The sequence below is a fragment of the Carassius carassius genome, chromosome 16, assembly GCF_963082965.1.
Source record: "Carassius carassius chromosome 16, fCarCar2.1, whole genome shotgun sequence".
Lineage (NCBI taxonomy): Eukaryota > Metazoa > Chordata > Actinopteri > Cypriniformes > Cyprinidae > Carassius > Carassius carassius.
In genome coordinates this window covers 12,286,030-12,305,465 of record NC_081770.1, presented here as the reverse complement: position 1 = coordinate 12,305,465, position 19,436 = coordinate 12,286,030, and the positions used below count along the sequence as shown (strand labels likewise).

Genomic DNA, 19,436 nt, shown 5'->3' with positions numbered 1-19,436 from the left:
TTGTTTTTTAAACTTTTCAAAAGTTTCTTGAATAATACACAGTGTTACCGTATTGAACACCACTGTAACCGTAATCACCATTCTATATTAATACACTGCTTTAATTGATGTGTGCGCATGCAAAATGTTACATTCAGAAGTTTATAAACTTCTTGTCTGATTTAACGTTTCTATCATAAAACGTATTGTTAAAAGCTGACTAATTTTAAATGATTTGCAGCTTCATCTTACCTCGCTCTCTTTACTGACACTTCGTGCACTGCTTCTGTGAATGGTTAACCCCGCCTACTTTGATTTGATTGGCCATATCAGTCATTTTGACTTAATTCTCAAACTTTAATAATATTTATAGCTGCTGTGTGACTAAGAGAAGTTATTACCTCAAAACAAGCCCCGCGCTATCACGCAGCAGCGCATTCAGTCAGTGGGCTGTAAAAGATCAGAATACATCAACTATTGCGGGATTCCACAAATAAACTATACAGAACCCCACTATTCGGACAAACATAATAATAATAAAAAATATATACAAAATGTAATACTTTGGTAAATCGTCCCCATGGAATTATAAGGTTCTATCTGCATTCTGAGTAGTTTTGAGATATTGAGCTTCAAAGTTTTTGCATTCCATTCGACTGTGTAGATAGAACCATAATGTTTACAACATAAAAAAAAAACTATCACATAATGTAAATAAGATGTTATAAATAAATAAGTGTTCCTGTAGCTCAAGTGGTAGAGCATTGCGTTATCAAGGTTGGGGGTTTTATTCCCCGGGAACACATGTTAGGTGAAAATTGATAGCCTGAATGCACTGTAAGTCGCTTTGGATAAAAGCGTCTGCTAAATGCATTAATTTAATTTAATTTAATTTAATTTAATTTAATTTAATTTAATTTAATTTAATTTAATTTAATTTAATTTAATTTAATTTAATTTAATTTAAATCAACTAAATAAAATCAACTAAAGTTGTCACAGAATAACAATATGGGAATAACTCAAATTTTACAATAATGACAGATAGAACCTTATAATTCCAAGGGGACGAAATTACATTTAAGCTGTTTTAAATACTTTTTAAATTCATTTTTTCTAAATTGATTTATCAACTTTTAATATGTTTTAAGACCACGCCGACACCCTGAAAATACATCCTACACAGTATGTAGAATATCAAATTACACTGGACCAGACAAATACAACGTTTAAGAACTGTACTATTTAAATTCAGATTAAGTAGGCTATACATTGATCACGTGCAATGCAAACTGTTCCATCAGATGTAAATTAAACTAAACAATCCTCAATTACACAGCTCATCAGCTGCACAGAGCTTATTTTAAACAGTTGATATTATTAAAGTGGTTATATACTTGTAAAGACAGGCTTCTCCATATGTTTGTGTTCCATTCCGTTGACCATTCCGGTCAACTGTAAGAAAACAGAAAGAATCACATTATCTAGAGCTACACAAAAACAAAGTCATAACTTTCCAAAACTTGAGAAAATTAAATTTAAATGGGAAAACAGAACTGAACTTTTCACTTCTGATCAGATATTACTGAAAACATCACATCAAGCAGAATGTTTATCTTGAAAGATATTGATATTGCAGCTCTGTAGTCTTCTGTACTATATTGTACTTTGTATATTTGTGGTTTAGCAGATTTTCTGACTTTTTTTTTCTTAGTGTTTCTTACTCTTTACAGCAGTAGTAGCAACAACCAATCAGAATCACCAGCCCAGCAACAGCAGCAGCACATATTCCTGCTATAACACCTGGAGATAGTCCTGAATCTGTAATAACAATTAATGGCAATCACTAGTGTGTGATCTTTCTGATCCGTAACTCACAAATCTATGTAAAAAGAAGGGTTTTGACAAATAACATTCATATCCTCTACAAAAGCCTCTTTTGCAAATATATATATGTTTGATATGTCATTGTTTCAGTTGTCAGATCTTGCTTCTTCGATTAAATGCTCACAAATGTAAATACAATATTAATTATGAAGAAACTTAATCTACTCACAAGTGACAGTAACAGTGATGGTCCTCTGTAAGGTGGATGTGCTGCAGCTCATGTGTAGATGATAATCTCCAGAGTCTGTGGTTCTGGAGTCACTGATGATGAGAGATCCACTTTGATCCACTCGCTGTAGTCTGCCTTCAAATTTCCCTTCAGCACTGAATAATAAAAACTGATTGGTAGCTCTGTTTATTCTAGCTATGAGATGGTTTTCAAATGTCCACAATATCAGATCATATTCCTTTATTTCAATTAGACCAGTGTGAAGAGAGACAGATTCTCCCTCATTCACGGACACTGTCTTCATTCCATCTGTCACAGCAACAAACACATAGAAAGAACAAGCCAGTTACCAGAGAATAAGTTTGTCAAAGAATACACAAGTGTTAACACACAAGTGTTAAGTTCAAAGAATTTGTGTCAAGATCCTGTCACTTTGGTCTTGCTTTTAGTGATAGGACACTCAGGTTCTAAGTTTTGTTTCTGTTGTAACCAAAATATAAATGTAATATAAATATTGTGACACGTGTCCCGAGCTCTCATCAGTGTTGCCCTGGAAACTGAGCAGTAGCACCTGCTCCTGCTCGTCACGGGCTGAGCGGCCACACCTGCGGATCATCAAGAGCTGCCTATTTAAGCACAGCAAACGAACACAGAGGTGAGAGATGTCTCCAGGAGAGCCAGCTAATCCTAACTGTCTGTCTTGCTTACAGAGCAGTGTGTGACCGTCAGCCCCACCGCACACAGGAGAGCACAACGGACCCACACCGCCACAGCGCACAGACCGAAGAGGAAGCCGAGCACCCTGCACCAAACCACCTAGCCACCGCCTTCTGCCACCTATTTATTAATAAAATCCACCCTTCGGGGAACTCACCTGTACCTCCTCGTCGTGTCCTTCTTCACCCCGCCACACTGGTGGAGAATGCGGGCAGGACAGTGAAGAAGACACCGACGACCACTTCCCATGCGGTGGTTCCCCAGCTGGACTGGTTTGATTGTTTTTTTGGTTTTTCTTTTGCCACACGCCCTGTTGGCTCACGTGTCTTCTCTGGTTTTCCCAGGTGGCGCTCCTCCCCCGGCGATGGAAGAACTCTTGAAGCACCTCACCGAGGTGAGCATCCGCCAGCAACAAATTATGGAGCACATGGCCTCTCGGCAAGGGGAAACCGAACGGGAGCGGATGGGGCTCTCACCGATCAGCGCCGCTCAGCTCTTCAATGAGTGGGCCTTCGATCCATGACAGCCGGCCCGAGCTCAGGCGGCCAATCTCTCCCGTCTCGTGCAGCACTGGTTACTGGCTGGGGGTCCCAACGCACACCAGGTAGCGGAGCATGTCATTGTGGATCGCCTCCTGTGGGTCCTTCCCTGCCTGCTACGTCAGGCAGCCGGCATGCGGAACCCACCAAACGTGGACGAGCTGGTGGAGGCCATCGAGCTGGCGGAGGCCACCCAACACCGGAAGGTTGGGGAGAGAGCGCCGCCGTTTCCCCGAAGGGTGGTCCAGGAGCGGCGCACGCCGGAGGGCGTTGTGGAGGTGTGCACGGCGACACCAGGGACGTGCCGGCACGACGGGTTACCATCGCTGCGTCGCCCGGCTCCTGGCACATAGACGTCGGACTGGTCAAGGATCTGCCAGTACCGGTCCTCCTCGGGCGAGACTGGCCAGGGCTCGACCAGTTGCTCGCCTCCGTCACTCAGCTTGCCGGCCCGGCCGGGAACCGCCCATCCCAGAAGCCCAGCAAGAAGACCTGATGGCATCCCATGCTGCTGGCCTCGGACAGCCCCAGAGATGGTGAGTCACCCCCTCCAACTCCTAACCTCTTTTATGATCTGTACCAACAGGTGATGGGGGTTGGAAGGTTCTCCAAAGAGCAGCACGCGGATGACCGGTTAAAACACTGCTGGGGTCAAGTGAGAGTGGTGGATGGAAAAGAAATCCAGCCGGCACCCCACCCCGCTCCTCACTTTATAGTGAAAAATGGCCTGCTGTACTGTGTCGCACAGCGGAGGGGGGAGGAAAAGATGCTGCTGGTTGTCCCGCGCAGCAAGACAGGAACGGTGATGGAGGTAGCCCACGCACACCCCATGGCAGGACACCTAGGAGTACAGAACACCGTCCAGCGCCTCCGTGACCGGTTCCACTGGCCGGGCCTCCACCACAGACCCCTCCCCCCAGCCCGCTGATTCAGCTGCCCATCATTGAGGTGCCCTTCAAGCGGATCGGGATGGACTTAGTGGGGCCGCTCCCGAAGTCCGCCCGAGGGCACGAACACATCCTGGTCATCGTGGATTATGCCACCCGCTACCCTGAGGTCATCCCCCTCCGAAAGGCCACTACCAAAGCCATCGCCCAGGGACTCTTCCTGTTGTGTAGTCGGGTCGGCATCCCATCCCAGATACTGACTGTCCAGCGTTACCTCTGCAAACTCCTGAAGGTCCAGGAGCTCCGTACCACGGTGTACCACCCCAAGACCGACGGGCTCGTCGAGCGGTTCAACCAGACCCTGAAACAAATGCTGCGCCGAGTGACGGCCGAAGATAAAAGGGACTGGGACAAGATGCTGCCATACGTCCTCTTCGGTGCTCGGGAGGTCTCCCAGGCCTCAACTGGCTTCACACCATTTGAGTTGTTCTTCGACCGCCAGCCTCGTGGTCTGCTCGACGTTGCCCGAGAGGCCTGGGAACAACAACCGGCCGTACACCGTACCACCGTGGAACACGTGCGGGAGATTTGGGAGCGGATCGACCGAGTGATGCCCATCCCCCGGGAGCACCTCGTCAAGGCGCAACAGGCCCAGCAGCGACACTATAATCGGGCGGCCCAACCACGGGAGTTCCAGCGAGGAGACCATGTCCTGGTTCTGGTCCCTACGGCCGCCTGCAAGTTCTTGGCCACCTGGCAGGGGCCGTACACCTTCACCGAAAAGGTCGGGCCCATTACATACCGAGTGTGGCAGCCCGGAAGATGGAGGAGGGACCAGCTTTATCACATTAACCTCCTGAAGCACTGGGTCGGAACCGGGCCTCAGCTCTCGGCCTACACCAAAGCGACTCCCGTGGTTGTGGACATGGAACCTCAACTCTCCGCCGCCCAGAAGACCGAGCTGGAGCACCTGGTCAGTCAGTTTCCGGATGTGTTCTCCCTCCAGCCTGGGCGGACCCACGTCTTGGAACATGACGTCCACACACCACCCGGAACCATCGTCCGGCAGCGGCCCTACCGTGTCCCGGAGGCTCTGAGACACGCCATTGAAGAGGAAGTACAGGAGATCCTGAGGTTAGGGGTAATTGAACCATCTCACAGTCCATGGTCCAGCCCCATCATCATGGTTCCGAAGCCCTCCGCTTCTGTAATGACTTCCGCCACCTCAACGAAGTCTCCGAGTTCAACGAAGTCTCCGAGTTCGACTGCTACCCCATGCCGCGTGTCGATGAGCTGTTGGATCGTCTGGGAACGGCCCAGTTTATATCAACCCTCGACCTCTCGAAGGGATACTGGCAAGTCCCTCTCTCGCAACAGGCCAAGCCGAAGACGGCCTTCTCGACCCCAAATGGACGCTGGCAATACCGGGTCCTTCCCTTCGGCCTCCACGGAGCACCAGCCACCTTCCAGAGGCTGATGGACGTCCTCCTCCGGCCGCATCAGGCCTACGCTGCGGCCTACATCGACGACGTGGTAATACACTCGGAGACTTGGGAGGACCACCTGGAGAGGCTGCGGAGGGTTCTACTGGAACTGCGCTGGGCTGGCCTGACTGCCAACCCCCGGAAGTGTCACCTGGCCCTCTCGAAAGCAAAGTATCTGGGGTACCAGGTGGGTCGCGGCCTGATCAGACCTCAGGAGAAGGAGTACCGGACTGCCTTTATCCTTTAGCCTTTACAGCAGTCCTCTCCACGCCACGGCCCACCTCCAAGATGCAGGTACGGGCCTTTTTGGGGTTGGCAGGATATTACCGCTGATTTATCCCTAACTTCTCCTCCTTAGCCTCTCCCCTGACAGATCTGACCAGGAAGGGGAAACCGGAGAAGGTCCCGTGGATCCCCGAGACGGAGGCGGCGTTCCACAGGATAAAGGCAGCCCGGTACTCCGAGCGCCCGACTTTAACTGTCCCTTCCTGGTGCAGACGGACGCATCCGACACTGGGTTGGGAGCCGTCCTCTCCCAGGTCCACGACGGCGAGGAACACCCGGTGATCTACATAAGCCGAAAGCTGACCCCCACGGAACAATGGTACGCTACAGTGGAGAGGGAGGCGCTGGCCGTCAAGTGGGCAGTCCTGGAGCTCAGGTATTACCTCCTCGGCCGCCCCTTCACTCTCATTACAGATCACGCCCCCCTGCAGTGGATGGCATGGGCCAAGGAGACGAACGCGAGGGTGGTTGGTTCCTGGCACTCCAGGACTTCAACTTCACCGTGCAACATCGAGCAGGGACGGCCAACGCCAACGCACTCTCTCAGATTTGGGCAGCTTTCGCAGGTCTGTCAGGGTCCACTCCCCGCCCTCTGAGCAGTCACACCTGCTCCTGCTCGTCACGGGCTGAACGGCCACACCTGCGGATCATCAAGAGCTGCCTATTTAAGCACAGCAAACGAACACAGAGGTGAGAGATGTCTCCAGGAGAGGCAGCTAATCCTAACTGTCTGTCTTGTTTACAGAGAGCAGTGTGTGACCGCCAGCCCCACCGAACACGGGAGAGCACAATGGACCCACACCGCCACAGCGCACAGACCGAAGAGGAAGCCGAGCACCCTGCACCAAACCACCTCATGCTACCGCCTTCTTCCACCTATTTATTAATAAAATTCACCCTTCGGGGAACTGACCTGTACCTCCTCGTCGTGTCCTTCTTCAGCCCGCCACAATATATATATATATATATATATATATATAATTTACATTTAACATTTAATCATTTAGCAGACGCTTTTATCCAAAGCGACTTACAAATGAGAACAATAGAAGCAGTCAGGTCAACAAGAGAACAACAACAGTATACAAGTGCCATGACAAGTCTCAGTTAGTCTAGTATAGAACGCATAGGTAGGTTTTTTTTTTTTTTAATTAAAAGACAAGAAAAGGAAAAGTGCTAGTGTTAGCTGGTTAAGTGCAGGCGAAAAAGATGAGTCTTTAGCTGTTTCTTGGAAATGAGTAAAGACTCAGCTGTACGAATTGAGATTGGGAGGTCATTCCACCAGCTGGGCACAGTCCAGGAAAAGGTCCGTGAGAGTGATTTTGAACTTCTTTGGGATGGTACCACAAGGCGTTGATCACTTGCAGAGCGCAAACTTCTGGAGGGCACATAAGATTTAACCAATGAGTTTAGGTAAGTTGGAGCCGTGCCAGTGGTCGTCTTGTAGGCTAGCATCAGTACCTTGAATTTGATGCGAGCAGCTACTGGTAGCCAGTGTAACCTGATGAGGAGAGGAGTAACGTGAGCTTTTTTTGGCTCATTGAAGACAACCCTCGCTGCTGCATTCTGGATCAATTGCAGAGGTTTGACAGTACATGCAGGAAGGCCCACCAGGAGAGCATTACAATAGTCCAGTCTGGAGAGAACAAGAGCTTGGACAAGAAGTTGGGTTGCTTGCTCTGACAGGAAGGGTCTAATCTTCCTAATGTTGTATAAGGCAAACCTGCAGGACCGGGTAGTTGTAGCAATGTGGTCTGTGAAGCTTAACTGATGATCCATCACAACTCCTAGGTTTCTAGCTGTCCTCGAAGGAGTAATGGTTGATGAGCCCAGCTGTATAGAGAAGTTGTGATGAAGCAATGGGTTAGCTGGAATCACCAGGAGTTCTGTCTTCGTAAGGTTAAGCTGAAGGTGATGGTCATTCATCCAGCTAGAGATGTCACTCAGACAGGCTGAAATGCGAGCAGCTACCATCGGGTCATCTGGTTGGAATGAGAGGTAGAGTTGGGTGTCATCAGCGTAGCAGTGATAAGAAAAGCCATGCTTCTGAATGACAGATCCTAATGATGTCATGTAGATTGAGAAGAGAAGTGGTCCAAGTACTGAGCCTTGAGGAACCCCAGTAGCAAGGTGGTGTGACTTTGAAACATCACCCCTCCAAGACACACTGAAGGATCTGTCAGAGAGGTAGGACTTAACCCACAGGAGTGCTGTTCCAGAGATGCCCATCTTTCTGAGGGTGGACAGGAGAATCTGGTGATTAACAGTGTCAAAAGCAGCAGAAAGGTCCAAAAAAATTTGTAAGGGACCTTTCAGTGAATAGGTAATGTTGTTGAAAGTTCAAGATAATCTAGTTTATATATATATATATATATATATATATATATAAAGGGGTGAAGGTGAACCAATGAATGTTCAGTGGTCACAGTCCCATTAAATAATAACTGAATATATGAGTGATAGAGGTGATGTTTATGCTTAACTCTGGAGTTTATTCATCTTAAATTGAGACATTTGCAATGAGCAGAAAATCATGTGAGGTGCTTTTTAGTTAGAAGACTGTATCTTAGAATGGCTGCATATCTCAGCTGCCACATCATCAAGCACCACCCAAAGCTCAATTTTGAGGATCTTTGGAAATCAACCTTTATTCAGCATATCTGGAAGGTTGCATCAGGTGTATCCTTTAATTTAGGATTTTCAGTGTTCATTTCGACTCCATTGAACCCACAGTGCTTATTTTGTCATTGCTCTCCAGTACTGAGATCTTCAATGTCCTCATATATATATATATATATATATATATATATAAAATTACAGTAGGCCTATAGACTTCAATTTATAGACTCCAATTTATTAATTGTCTTTAAAATAAAACTAGATTATCTTGAACTTTCAACAACATAACCTATTCACTGAAAGGTCCATTACAAAAAAAAAAAAAAAAAAAACTTTTTATGCCTATTATACCATGATTACCCGAATTAACCATATTTTTGCTACACTAAACACAGTTTAACCATGGTAATTGTAGTAAAACTGTGGTTATACAAATAATCAATACACATAATAATAACAATATTAATATTAATAATAATAATAGTAATAGAATAAATAAAAAGCATGCTACACTTTTAGTATAATAAAATCAAGATTATTTTGTCCCTAAGTAGTTGGCTATTTTGTTTTGCTATACATAAAACATCTTAAACGACTGTTTATCTGTCAAATACATTTTGTATTCAACCAGAATTTCTTGTAAGAAGCGGCAAGTTGAAGACACTTTTCTTTTTTTTTCTTCTTTTTTTTATGGGACACAAAGTGTTCTTCCTCCAGGGGGGCACTTTAGTAATCAGAAGAATCTGAAAAATAATTATATTGAAAGTGAAAGTGACGTAACATACAACCAAGTATGGTGACCCATACTCAGAATTCGTGCTCTGCATTAAACCCATCCAAAGTGCACACACACACACAGCAGTGAACACACACACACCGTGAACACACACCCGGAGCAGTGGGCAGCCATTTATGCTGCGGCGCCCGTGGAGCAGTTGTGGGTTCGGTGCCTTGCTCAAGGGCACGTAAGTCGTGGTATTGCCAGCCCGAGACTCGAAATCATAACCTAAGGGTTAGGGTCTCGGGCCACTTTCATGAAAGAGCCCCAACCTAACCTAGTCTCTCCCACTGAAGATATTTGTACATTTAAAAAAAAAAATTATGTAGGCTATTCATAGATTAGAAAAGCCACCTCAGCAAAGTATTAAATAATGAATTGTCCTGTATCTTAAATATTACATTTCTGTTTAATTTAGTGTACATTTTAAATGTAATTGCATTATCTAAAATTTTCACTAAAAAGATAGGAACATTTGGTCAACATTTGGTAGTTACAAAAATTAAGAAACGTTTAATGAAGCATGGCAAATTTATTTTCATTAACCTTGAAATTATATTTAGTTGAGTATATTAAAGTTAGCCATATCATATAGTAATGTTTCACAGTTAATCATGTAATTATTCAGCTTTTTAGGCTAATTATATCCAAGAGATAAAGGAATCAGGGTGTTTAACAAAAATGCACCTCACCTTTCAGTTAACCAACATCTCCACTGACCAGTAGCAACTGCACAATAAGCAAATCCCAGCCGGGTCTGACACTTTTTTGGGACCCCTTGACACATTTCTGTTGTGGTCAGTGCTATTTGCAGCATGTTTCTTAATTTGCATGTGTTGTGAGGATTTGCAGTGCATTTCTTTGGATCCATTTCAGTGGATTTGCAGCACGTTTTATTATCTGCATGTGTTGTGATGATTTGCAGCGCGTTTCGTTAAATGCATGTGTTGTGATGATTTGCAGCATGTTTCGTTAAATGCATGTGTTGTGATGATTTGCAGCGCGTTTCGTTATATGCATCTGTTGTGGTGATTTGCAGCGCGTTTCGTTATATGCATGTGTTGTGGTGATTTGCATCGCATTTCGTTATCTGCATGTGTTGTGAGGATTTGCAGCGCGTTTCGCTGCATTTGTTGTGATGATTTGCAGCGCGTTTCGTTATATGCATGTGTTGTGGTGATTTGCAAGCGCATTTCGCTATATGCATGTGTTGTGGTGATTTGCAGCGCGTTTCGTTATTTGCATGTGTTGTGGTGATTTGCAGCGCATTTCGCTATATGCATGTGTTGTGGTGATTTGCAGCACGTTTCATTATTTGCATGTGTTGTGATGATTTGCAGCGCGTTTCGTTATATGCATGTGTTGTGGTGATTTGCAAGCGCATTTCGCTATATGCATGTGTTGTGGTGATTTGCAGCGCGTTTCGTTATTTGCATGTGTTGTGGTGATTTGCAGCACTTACCGTATTTTACGGACTATAAGTAACACTTTTAGAGTGCCCTCTCGCGGCTGTAGACGGTAATGTTTTCTCTTGGTTCTTGGTTCTAAATAAATGCGACTTATAGTCCAGTGCGACTTATATATGCTTTTTTTTCCTCATCATGACGTATTTTTGGACTGATGCGACTTATACTCAGGTGCGACTTATAGTCCGAAAAATACGGTAAGTCATTTGTGGATTAATGCGTATTTGAGATGCGAACCGGTTAAAACGATTCAGTTCAGTTCACTGGTTCAAAAAGATCCGGTTACATTGAATGATTTGTTCGCGAACCGGATATGATAAACTGCTTTGTTTTGATCTCTCTCACAACAGACACGGAAGAGAAGACAATGCTGAATAAAGTCGTTGTTTTTGCTATTTTTGGACCAAAATGTATTTTCGATGCTTCAAAAAATTCTAACGGACCCTCTGATGTCACATGGACTACTTTGATGATGTTTTTCTTACCTTTCTGGACATGGACAGTATACCGTACAAACAGCTTCAATGGAGGAACTGAGAGCTCTCTGACTAAATCTAAAATATCTTAAACTGTGTTCCGAAGATAAAAGGAGGTCTCACGGGTTTGGAACGACATGAGGGTGAGTTATTAATGACATAATTTTAATTTTTGGGTGAATTATCCCTTTAAATGACTTGTACATTTCTCAAAATCATGATGAAAAAATATTTTGCAAGAATGAAATATCAAGAAAGAATGATCTTGCAGAATGGTGTAGTTACTGGATCTACCAGCAGAGGCTAACTGACCCATGCTGAAGAGCGAAACCATGAGCCTTTGGTATTAAAGGGTTAGTTCAGCCAAATATTAAAATTATGTCATTCACAACTTACCCTCAGGTTGTTCCAAACCCGTAAGACCTCCATTTATCTTTGGAACACAGTTTAAGATATTTTAGATTTAGTCTGAGAGCTCTCATTCCCTCCGTTGAAGCTGTACCTAAGACATAACAATGCATTAAAATGCTTTTGGAGAGTTTTCTGCATTTAATCATTCTATGTTCTATATCCATAGATTTCAAAATGTTTTGAGGGGAAAATAAAATAATTATTCTAAAGGGTCAGTGTTACAGTTTTTCTGAAAATATTTAAATCCTTTACGAATGCTCTAAAACATCTTGAGTGTTTATTAGCATACTGAAATGTATTCATAAAGGATTATTGTGATTATATCAAAGGATATTGTTCACAGACAGTTAATAATCACATTGAGTTACTCACCACTGACATCAACATTGAATATCTTGGATTTGGTCTCTTTTGTGGTCTTGATCTGTAGTTCATAAACTCTAGAGTCTGTTGTTTTGAGGTTTGTGATGGTCAGAGAATCTGTCCGATTGTCCAGCTTCAGTCTGCCTCTGAATGGTTCTTCCTCATTCCCTGGTACTGATAGTTTATTAATTTCTTTATCAATCTCTGCCATGAATTTATTTTCACCTTGAATCTTCCACACCAGTTCCAGAACTCTCTGTGTTTTAGTATCACCAGTGTGTAGAGTGACAGAATCTCCCCCCATCACTGACACTGACACTGACTTCACTCCATCAGCACCAAACACACCTGGACAACAAACAGAAACCATTTCCAGACAGAGATTATGCTATTAATGCGATCTGTAATTTTCATATATATATATATATATAAAAAAAAAAAAAAAAAAAAAAAAAAAAATATATATATATATATATATATATATATATATATATATATATATATATATATATATATATATATATATATATATGTATATAATTTCATTTTACAGTATAAAACATAAATGAGTACACCTCTGAACATAACGATATGTTCCTTTTCTGAAAGATCACTGTTGTATTTCATCAAAAGCTGACACAACTCTACTTTGTTAATAGAGAAAAACAGTAAGTAGACCTACACCCTAGATTTAATTCAACAAGCTTGTAATATTCCAGTTTGTAGTTTGCCACTGCCAACTGTCATGTGAAAAACAAGAGTCCAACATTGAGGAGAAGGTATCTTCTTCTTCAAGATTTTGTATTTTTGCATTAGCCCAAGATTTCATACGACGACCACTTCCCATGCGGTGGTTCCCCAGCTGGACTGGTTTGATTGTTTTTTTGTTTTTTCTTTTGCCACACGCCCTGTTGGCTCACGTGTCTTCTCTGGTTTTCCCAGGTGGCGCTCCTCCCCCGGCGATGGAAGAACTCTTGAAGCACCTCACCGAGGTGAGCATCCGCCAGCAACAAATTATGGAGCACATGGCCTCTCGGCAAGGGGAAACCGAACGGGAGCGGATGGGGCTCTCACCGATCAGCGCCGCTCAGCTCTTCAATGAGTGGGCCTTCGATCCATGACAGCCGGCCCGAGCTCAGGCGGCCAATCTCTCCCGTCTCGTGCAGCACTGGTTACTGGCTGGGGGTCCCAACGCACACCAGGTAGCGGAGCATGTCATTGTGGATCGCCTCCTGTGGGTCCTTCCCTGCCTGCTACGTCAGGCAGCCGGCATGCGGAACCCACCAAACGTGGACGAGCTGGTGGAGGCCATCGAGCTGGCGGAGGCCACCCAACACCGGAAGGTTGGGGAGAGAGCGCCGCCGTTTCCCCGAAGGGTGGTCCAGGAGCGGCGCACGCCGGAGGGCGTTGTGGAGGTGTGCACGGCGACACCAGGGACGTGCCGGCACGACGGGTTACCATCGCTGCGTCGCCCGGCTCCTGGCACATAGACGTCGGACTGGTCAAGGATCTGCCAGTACCGGTCCTCCTCGGGCGAGACTGGCCAGGGCTCGACCAGTTGCTCGCCTCCGTCACTCAGCTTGCCGGCCCGGCCGGGAACCGCCCATCCCAGAAGCCCAGCAAGAAGACCTGATGGCATCCCATGCTGCTGGCCTCGGACAGCCCCAGAGATGGTGAGTCACCCCCTCCAACTCCTAACCTCTTTTATGATCTGTACCAACAGGTGATGGGGGTTGGAAGGTTCTCCAAAGAGCAGCACGCGGATGACCGGTTAAAACACTGCTGGGGTCAAGTGAGAGTGGTGGATGGAAAAGAAATCCAGCCGGCACCCCACCCCACTCCTCACTTTATAGTGAAAAATGGCCTGCTGTACTGTGTCGCACAGCGGAGGGGGGAGGAAAAGATGCTGCTGGTTGTCCCGCGCAGCAAGACAGGAACGGTGATGGAGGTAGCCCACGCACACCCCATGGCAGGACACCTAGGAGTACAGAACACCGTCCAGCGCCTCCGTGACCGGTTCCACTGGCCGGGCCTCCACCACAGACCCCTCCCCCCAGCCCGCTGATTCAGCTGCCCATCATTGAGGTGCCCTTCAAGCGGATCGGGATGGACTTAGTGGGGCCGCTCCCGAAGTCCGCCCGAGGGCACGAACACATCCTGGTCATCGTGGATTATGCCACCCGCTACCCTGAGGTCATCCCCCTCCGAAAGGCCACTACCAAAGCCATCGCCCAGGGACTCTTCCTGTTGTGTAGTCGGGTCGGCATCCCATCCCAGATACTGACTGTCCAGCGTTACCTCTGCAAACTCCTGAAGGTCCAGGAGCTCCGTACCACGGTGTACCACCCCAAGACCGACGGGCTCGTCGAGCGGTTCAACCAGACCCTGAAACAAATGCTGCGCCGAGTGACGGCCGAAGATAAAAGGGACTGGGACAAGATGCTGCCATACGTCCTCTTCGGTGCTCGGGAGGTCTCCCAGGCCTCAACTGGCTTCACACCATTTGAGTTGTTCTTCGACCGCCAGCCTCGTGGTCTGCTCGACGTTGCCCGAGAGGCCTGGGAACAACAACCGGCCGTACACCGTACCACCGTGGAACACGTGCGGGAGATTTGGGAGCGGATCGACCGAGTGATGCCCATCCCCCGGGAGCACCTCGTCAAGGCGCAACAGGCCCAGCAGCGACACTATAATCGGGCGGCCCAACCACGGGAGTTCCAGCGAGGAGACCATGTCCTGGTTCTGGTCCCTACGGCCGCCTGCAAGTTCTTGGCCACCTGGCAGGGGCCGTACACCTTCACCGAAAAGGTCGGGCCCATTACATACCGAGTGTGGCAGCCCGGAAGATGGAGGAGGGACCAGCTTTATCACATTAACCTCCTGAAGCACTGGGTCGGAACCGGGCCTCAGCTCTCGGCCTACACCAAAGCGACTCCCGTGGTTGTGGACATGGAACCTCAACTCTCCGCCGCCCAGAAGACCGAGCTGGAGCACCTGGTCAGTCAGTTTCCGGATGTGTTCTCCCTCCAGCCTGGGCGGACCCACGTCTTGGAACATGACGTCCACACACCACCCGGAACCATCGTCCGGCAGCGGCCCTACCGTGTCCCGGAGGCTCTGAGACACGCCATTGAAGAGGAAGTACAGGAGATCCTGAGGTTAGGGGTAATTGAACCATCTCACAGTCCATGGTCCAGCCCCATCATCATGGTTCCGAAGCCCTCCGCTTCTGTAATGACTTCCGCCACCTCAACGAAGTCTCCGAGTTCAACGAAGTCTCCGAGTTCGACTGCTACCCCATGCCGCGTGTCGATGAGCTGTTGGATCGTCTGGGAACGGCCCAGTTTATATCAACCCTCGACCTCTCGAAGGGATACTGGCAAGTCCCTCTCTCGCAACAGGCCAAGCCGAAGACGGCCTTCTCGACCCCAAATGGACGCTGGCAATACCGGGTCCTTCCCTTCGGCCTCCACGGAGCACCAGCCACCTTCCAGAGGCTGATGGACGTCCTCCTCCGGCCGCATCAGGCCTACGCTGCGGCCTACATCGACGACGTGGTAATACACTCGGAGACTTGGGAGGACCACCTGGAGAGGCTGCGGAGGGTTCTACTGGAACTGCGCTGGGCTGGCCTGACTGCCAACCCCCGGAAGTGTCACCTGGCCCTCTCGAAAGCAAAGTATCTGGGGTACCAGGTGGGTCGCGGCCTGATCAGACCTCAGGAGAAGGAGTACCGGACTGCCTTTATCCTTTAGCCTTTACAGCAGTCCTCTCCACGCCACGGCCCACCTCCAAGATGCAGGTACGGGCCTTTTTGGGGTTGGCAGGATATTACCGCTGATTTATCCCTAACTTCTCCTCCTTAGCCTCTCCCCTGACAGATCTGACCAGGAAGGGGAAACCGGAGAAGGTCCCGTGGATCCCCGAGACGGAGGCGGCGTTCCACAGGATAAAGGCAGCCCGGTACTCCGAGCGCCCGACTTTAACTGTCCCTTCCTGGTGCAGACGGACGCATCCGACACTGGGTTGGGAGCCGTCCTCTCCCAGGTCCACGACGGCGAGGAACACCCGGTGATCTACATAAGCCGAAAGCTGACCCCCACGGAACAATGGTACGCTACAGTGGAGAGGGAGGCGCTGGCCGTCAAGTGGGCAGTCCTGGAGCTCAGGTATTACCTCCTCGGCCGCCCCTTCACTCTCATTACAGATCACGCCCCCCTGCAGTGGATGGCATGGGCCAAGGAGACGAACGCGAGGGTGGTTGGTTCCTGGCACTCCAGGACTTCAACTTCACCGTGCAACATCGAGCAGGGACGGCCAACGCCAACGCACTCTCTCAGATTTGGGCAGCTTTCGCAGGTCTGTCAGGGTCCACTCCCCGCCCTCTGAGCAGTCACACCTGCTCCTGCTCGTCACGGGCTGAACGGCCACACCTGCGGATCATCAAGAGCTGCCTATTTAAGCACAGCAAACGAACACAGAGGTGAGAGATGTCTCCAGGAGAGGCAGCTAATCCTAACTGTCTGTCTTGTTTACAGAGAGCAGTGTGTGACCGCCAGCCCCACCGAACACGGGAGAGCACAATGGACCCACACCGCCACAGCGCACAGACCGAAGAGGAAGCCGAGCACCCTGCACCAAACCACCTCATGCTACCGCCTTCTTCCACCTATTTATTAATAAAATTCACCCTTCGGGGAACTGACCTGTACCTCCTCGTCGTGTCCTTCTTCAGCCCGCCACAATATATATATATATATATATATATATATAATTTACATTTAACATTTAATCATTTAGCAGACGCTTTTATCCAAAGCGACTTACAAATGAGAACAATAGAAGCAGTCAGGTCAACAAGAGAACAACAACAGTATACAAGTGCCATGACAAGTCTCAGTTAGTCTAGTATAGAACGCATAGGTAGGTTTTTTTTTTTTTTAATTAAAAGACAAGAAAAGGAAAAGTGCTAGTGTTAGCTGGTTAAGTGCAGGCGAAAAAGATGAGTCTTTAGCTGTTTCTTGGAAATGAGTAAAGACTCAGCTGTACGAATTGAGATTGGGAGGTCATTCCACCAGCTGGGCACAGTCCAGGAAAAGGTCCGTGAGAGTGATTTTGAACTTCTTTGGGATGGTACCACAAGGCGTTGATCACTTGCAGAGCGCAAACTTCTGGAGGGCACATAAGATTTAACCAATGAGTTTAGGTAAGTTGGAGCCGTGCCAGTGGTCGTCTTGTAGGCTAGCATCAGTACCTTGAATTTGATGCGAGCAGCTACTGGTAGCCAGTGTAACCTGATGAGGAGAGGAGTAACGTGAGCTTTTTTTGGCTCATTGAAGACAACCCTCGCTGCTGCATTCTGGATCAATTGCAGAGGTTTGACAGTACATGCAGGAAGGCCCACCAGGAGAGCATTACAATAGTCCAGTCTGGAGAGAACAAGAGCTTGGACAAGAAGTTGGGTTGCTTGCTCTGACAGGAAGGGTCTAATCTTCCTAATGTTGTATAAGGCAAACCTGCAGGACCGGGTAGTTGTAGCAATGTGGTCTGTGAAGCTTAACTGATGATCCATCACAACTCCTAGGTTTCTAGCTGTCCTCGAAGGAGTAATGGTTGATGAGCCCAGCTGTATAGAGAAGTTGTGATGAAGCAATGGGTTAGCTGGAATCACCAGGAGTTCTGTCTTCGTAAGGTTAAGCTGAAGGTGATGGTCATTCATCCAGCTAGAGATGTCACTCAGACAGGCTGAAATGCGAGCAGCTACCATCGGGTCATCTGGTTGGAATGAGAGGTAGAGTTGGGTGTCATCAGCGTAGCAGTGATAAGAAAAGCCATGCTTCTGAATGACAGATCCTAATGATGTCATGTAGATTGAGAAGAGAAGTGGTCCAAGTACTGAGCCTTGAGGAACCCCAGTAGCAAGGTGGTGTGACTTTGAAACATCACCCCTCCAAGACACACTGAAGGATCTGTCAGAGAGGTAGGACTTAACCCACAGGAGTGCTGTTCCAGAGATGCCCATCTTTCTGAGGGTGGACAGGAGAATCTGGTGATTAACAGTGTCAAAAGCAGCAGAAAGGTCCAAAAAAATTTGTAAGGGACCTTTCAGTGAATAGGTAATGTTGTTGAAAGTTCAAGATAATCTAGTTTATATATATATATATATATATATATATATAAAGGGGTGAAGGTGAACCAATGAATGTTCAGTGGTCACAGTCCCATTAAATAATAACTGAATATATGAGTGATAGAGGTGATGTTTATGCTTAACTCTGGAGTTTATTCATCTTAAATTGAGACATTTGCAATGAGCAGAAAATCATGTGAGGTGCTTTTTAGTTAGAAGACTGTATCTTAGAATGGCTGCATATCTCAGCTGCCACATCATCAAGCACCACCCAAAGCTCAATTTTGAGGATCTTTGGAAATCAACCTTTATTCAGCATATCTGGAAGGTTGCATCAGGTGTATCCTTTAATTTAGGATTTTCAGTGTTCATTTCGACTCCATTGAACCCACAGTGCTTATTTTGTCATTGCTCTCCAGTACTGAGATCTTCAATGTCCTCATATATATATATATATATATATATATATAAAATTACAGTAGGCCTATAGACTTCAATTTATAGACTCCAATTTATTAATTGTCTTTAAAATAAAACTAGATTATCTTGAACTTTCAACAACATAACCTATTCACTGAAAGGTCCATTACAAAAAAAAAAAAAAAAAAAACTTTTTATGCCTATTATACCATGATTACCCGAATTAACCATATTTTTGCTACACTAAACACAGTTTAACCATGGTAATTGTAGTAAAACTGTGGTTATACAAATAATCAATACACATAATAATAACAATATTAATATTAATAATAATAATAGTAATAGAATAAATAAAAAGCATGCTACACTTTTAGTATAATAAAATCAAGATTATTTTGTCCCTAAGTAGTTGGCTATTTTGTTTTGCTATACATAAAACATCTTAAACGACTGTTTATCTGTCAAATACATTTTGTATTCAACCAGAATTTCTTGTAAGAAGCGGCAAGTTGAAGACACTTTTCTTTTTTTTTCTTCTTTTTTTTATGGGACACAAAGTGTTCTTCCTCCAGGGGGGCACTTTAGTAATCAGAAGAATCTGAAAAATAATTATATTGAAAGTGAAAGTGACGTAACATACAACCAAGTATGGTGACCCATACTCAGAATTCGTGCTCTGCATTAAACCCATCCAAAGTGCACACACACACACAGCAGTGAACACACACACACCGTGAACACACACCCGGAGCAGTGGGCAGCCATTTATGCTGCGGCGCCCGTGGAGCAGTTGTGGGTTCGGTGCCTTGCTCAAGGGCACGTAA

At 46.5% G+C, this 19,436-nt stretch overlaps 2 protein-coding genes across 2 annotated transcripts in view; one reads left to right on the top strand and one right to left on the bottom strand.

Moving 5' to 3' along the window:
- LOC132159576 (CD48 antigen-like) overlaps positions 1-19,436 on the top strand; it is a 159,053-nt gene that overhangs the window by 120,918 nt on the left and 18,699 nt on the right. The gene's annotated exons all lie outside the window — the stretch shown is intronic.
- On the bottom strand, positions 1,696-12,406 carry LOC132159577 (uncharacterized). The gene is made up of 3 exons (XM_059569140.1): positions 12,069-12,406; positions 2,035-2,343; positions 1,696-1,799 (listed from the first exon to the last, which is right to left on the bottom strand). Exons 1-3 carry the CDS (start codon positions 12,361-12,363, stop codon positions 1,699-1,701), a joined length of 705 nt encoding a protein of 234 aa, XP_059425123.1. The 5' UTR covers positions 12,364-12,406; the 3' UTR covers positions 1,696-1,698.

Coding starts and splice junctions, on each gene's coding strand:
- LOC132159577 (XM_059569140.1), bottom strand. CDS start 12,363: ATGGGGGGAGATTCTGTCACTCTACACACTGGTGATACTAAAACACAG. Junction 2,344..12,068: donor ATTCAATGTTGATGTCAGTG/GTGAGTAACTCA, acceptor TTGCTGTGACAG/ATGGAATGAAGACAGTGTCC. Junction 1,800..2,034: donor CATCACTGTTACTGTCACTT/GTGAGTAGATTA, acceptor TTGTTATTACAG/ATTCAGGACTATCTCCAGGT.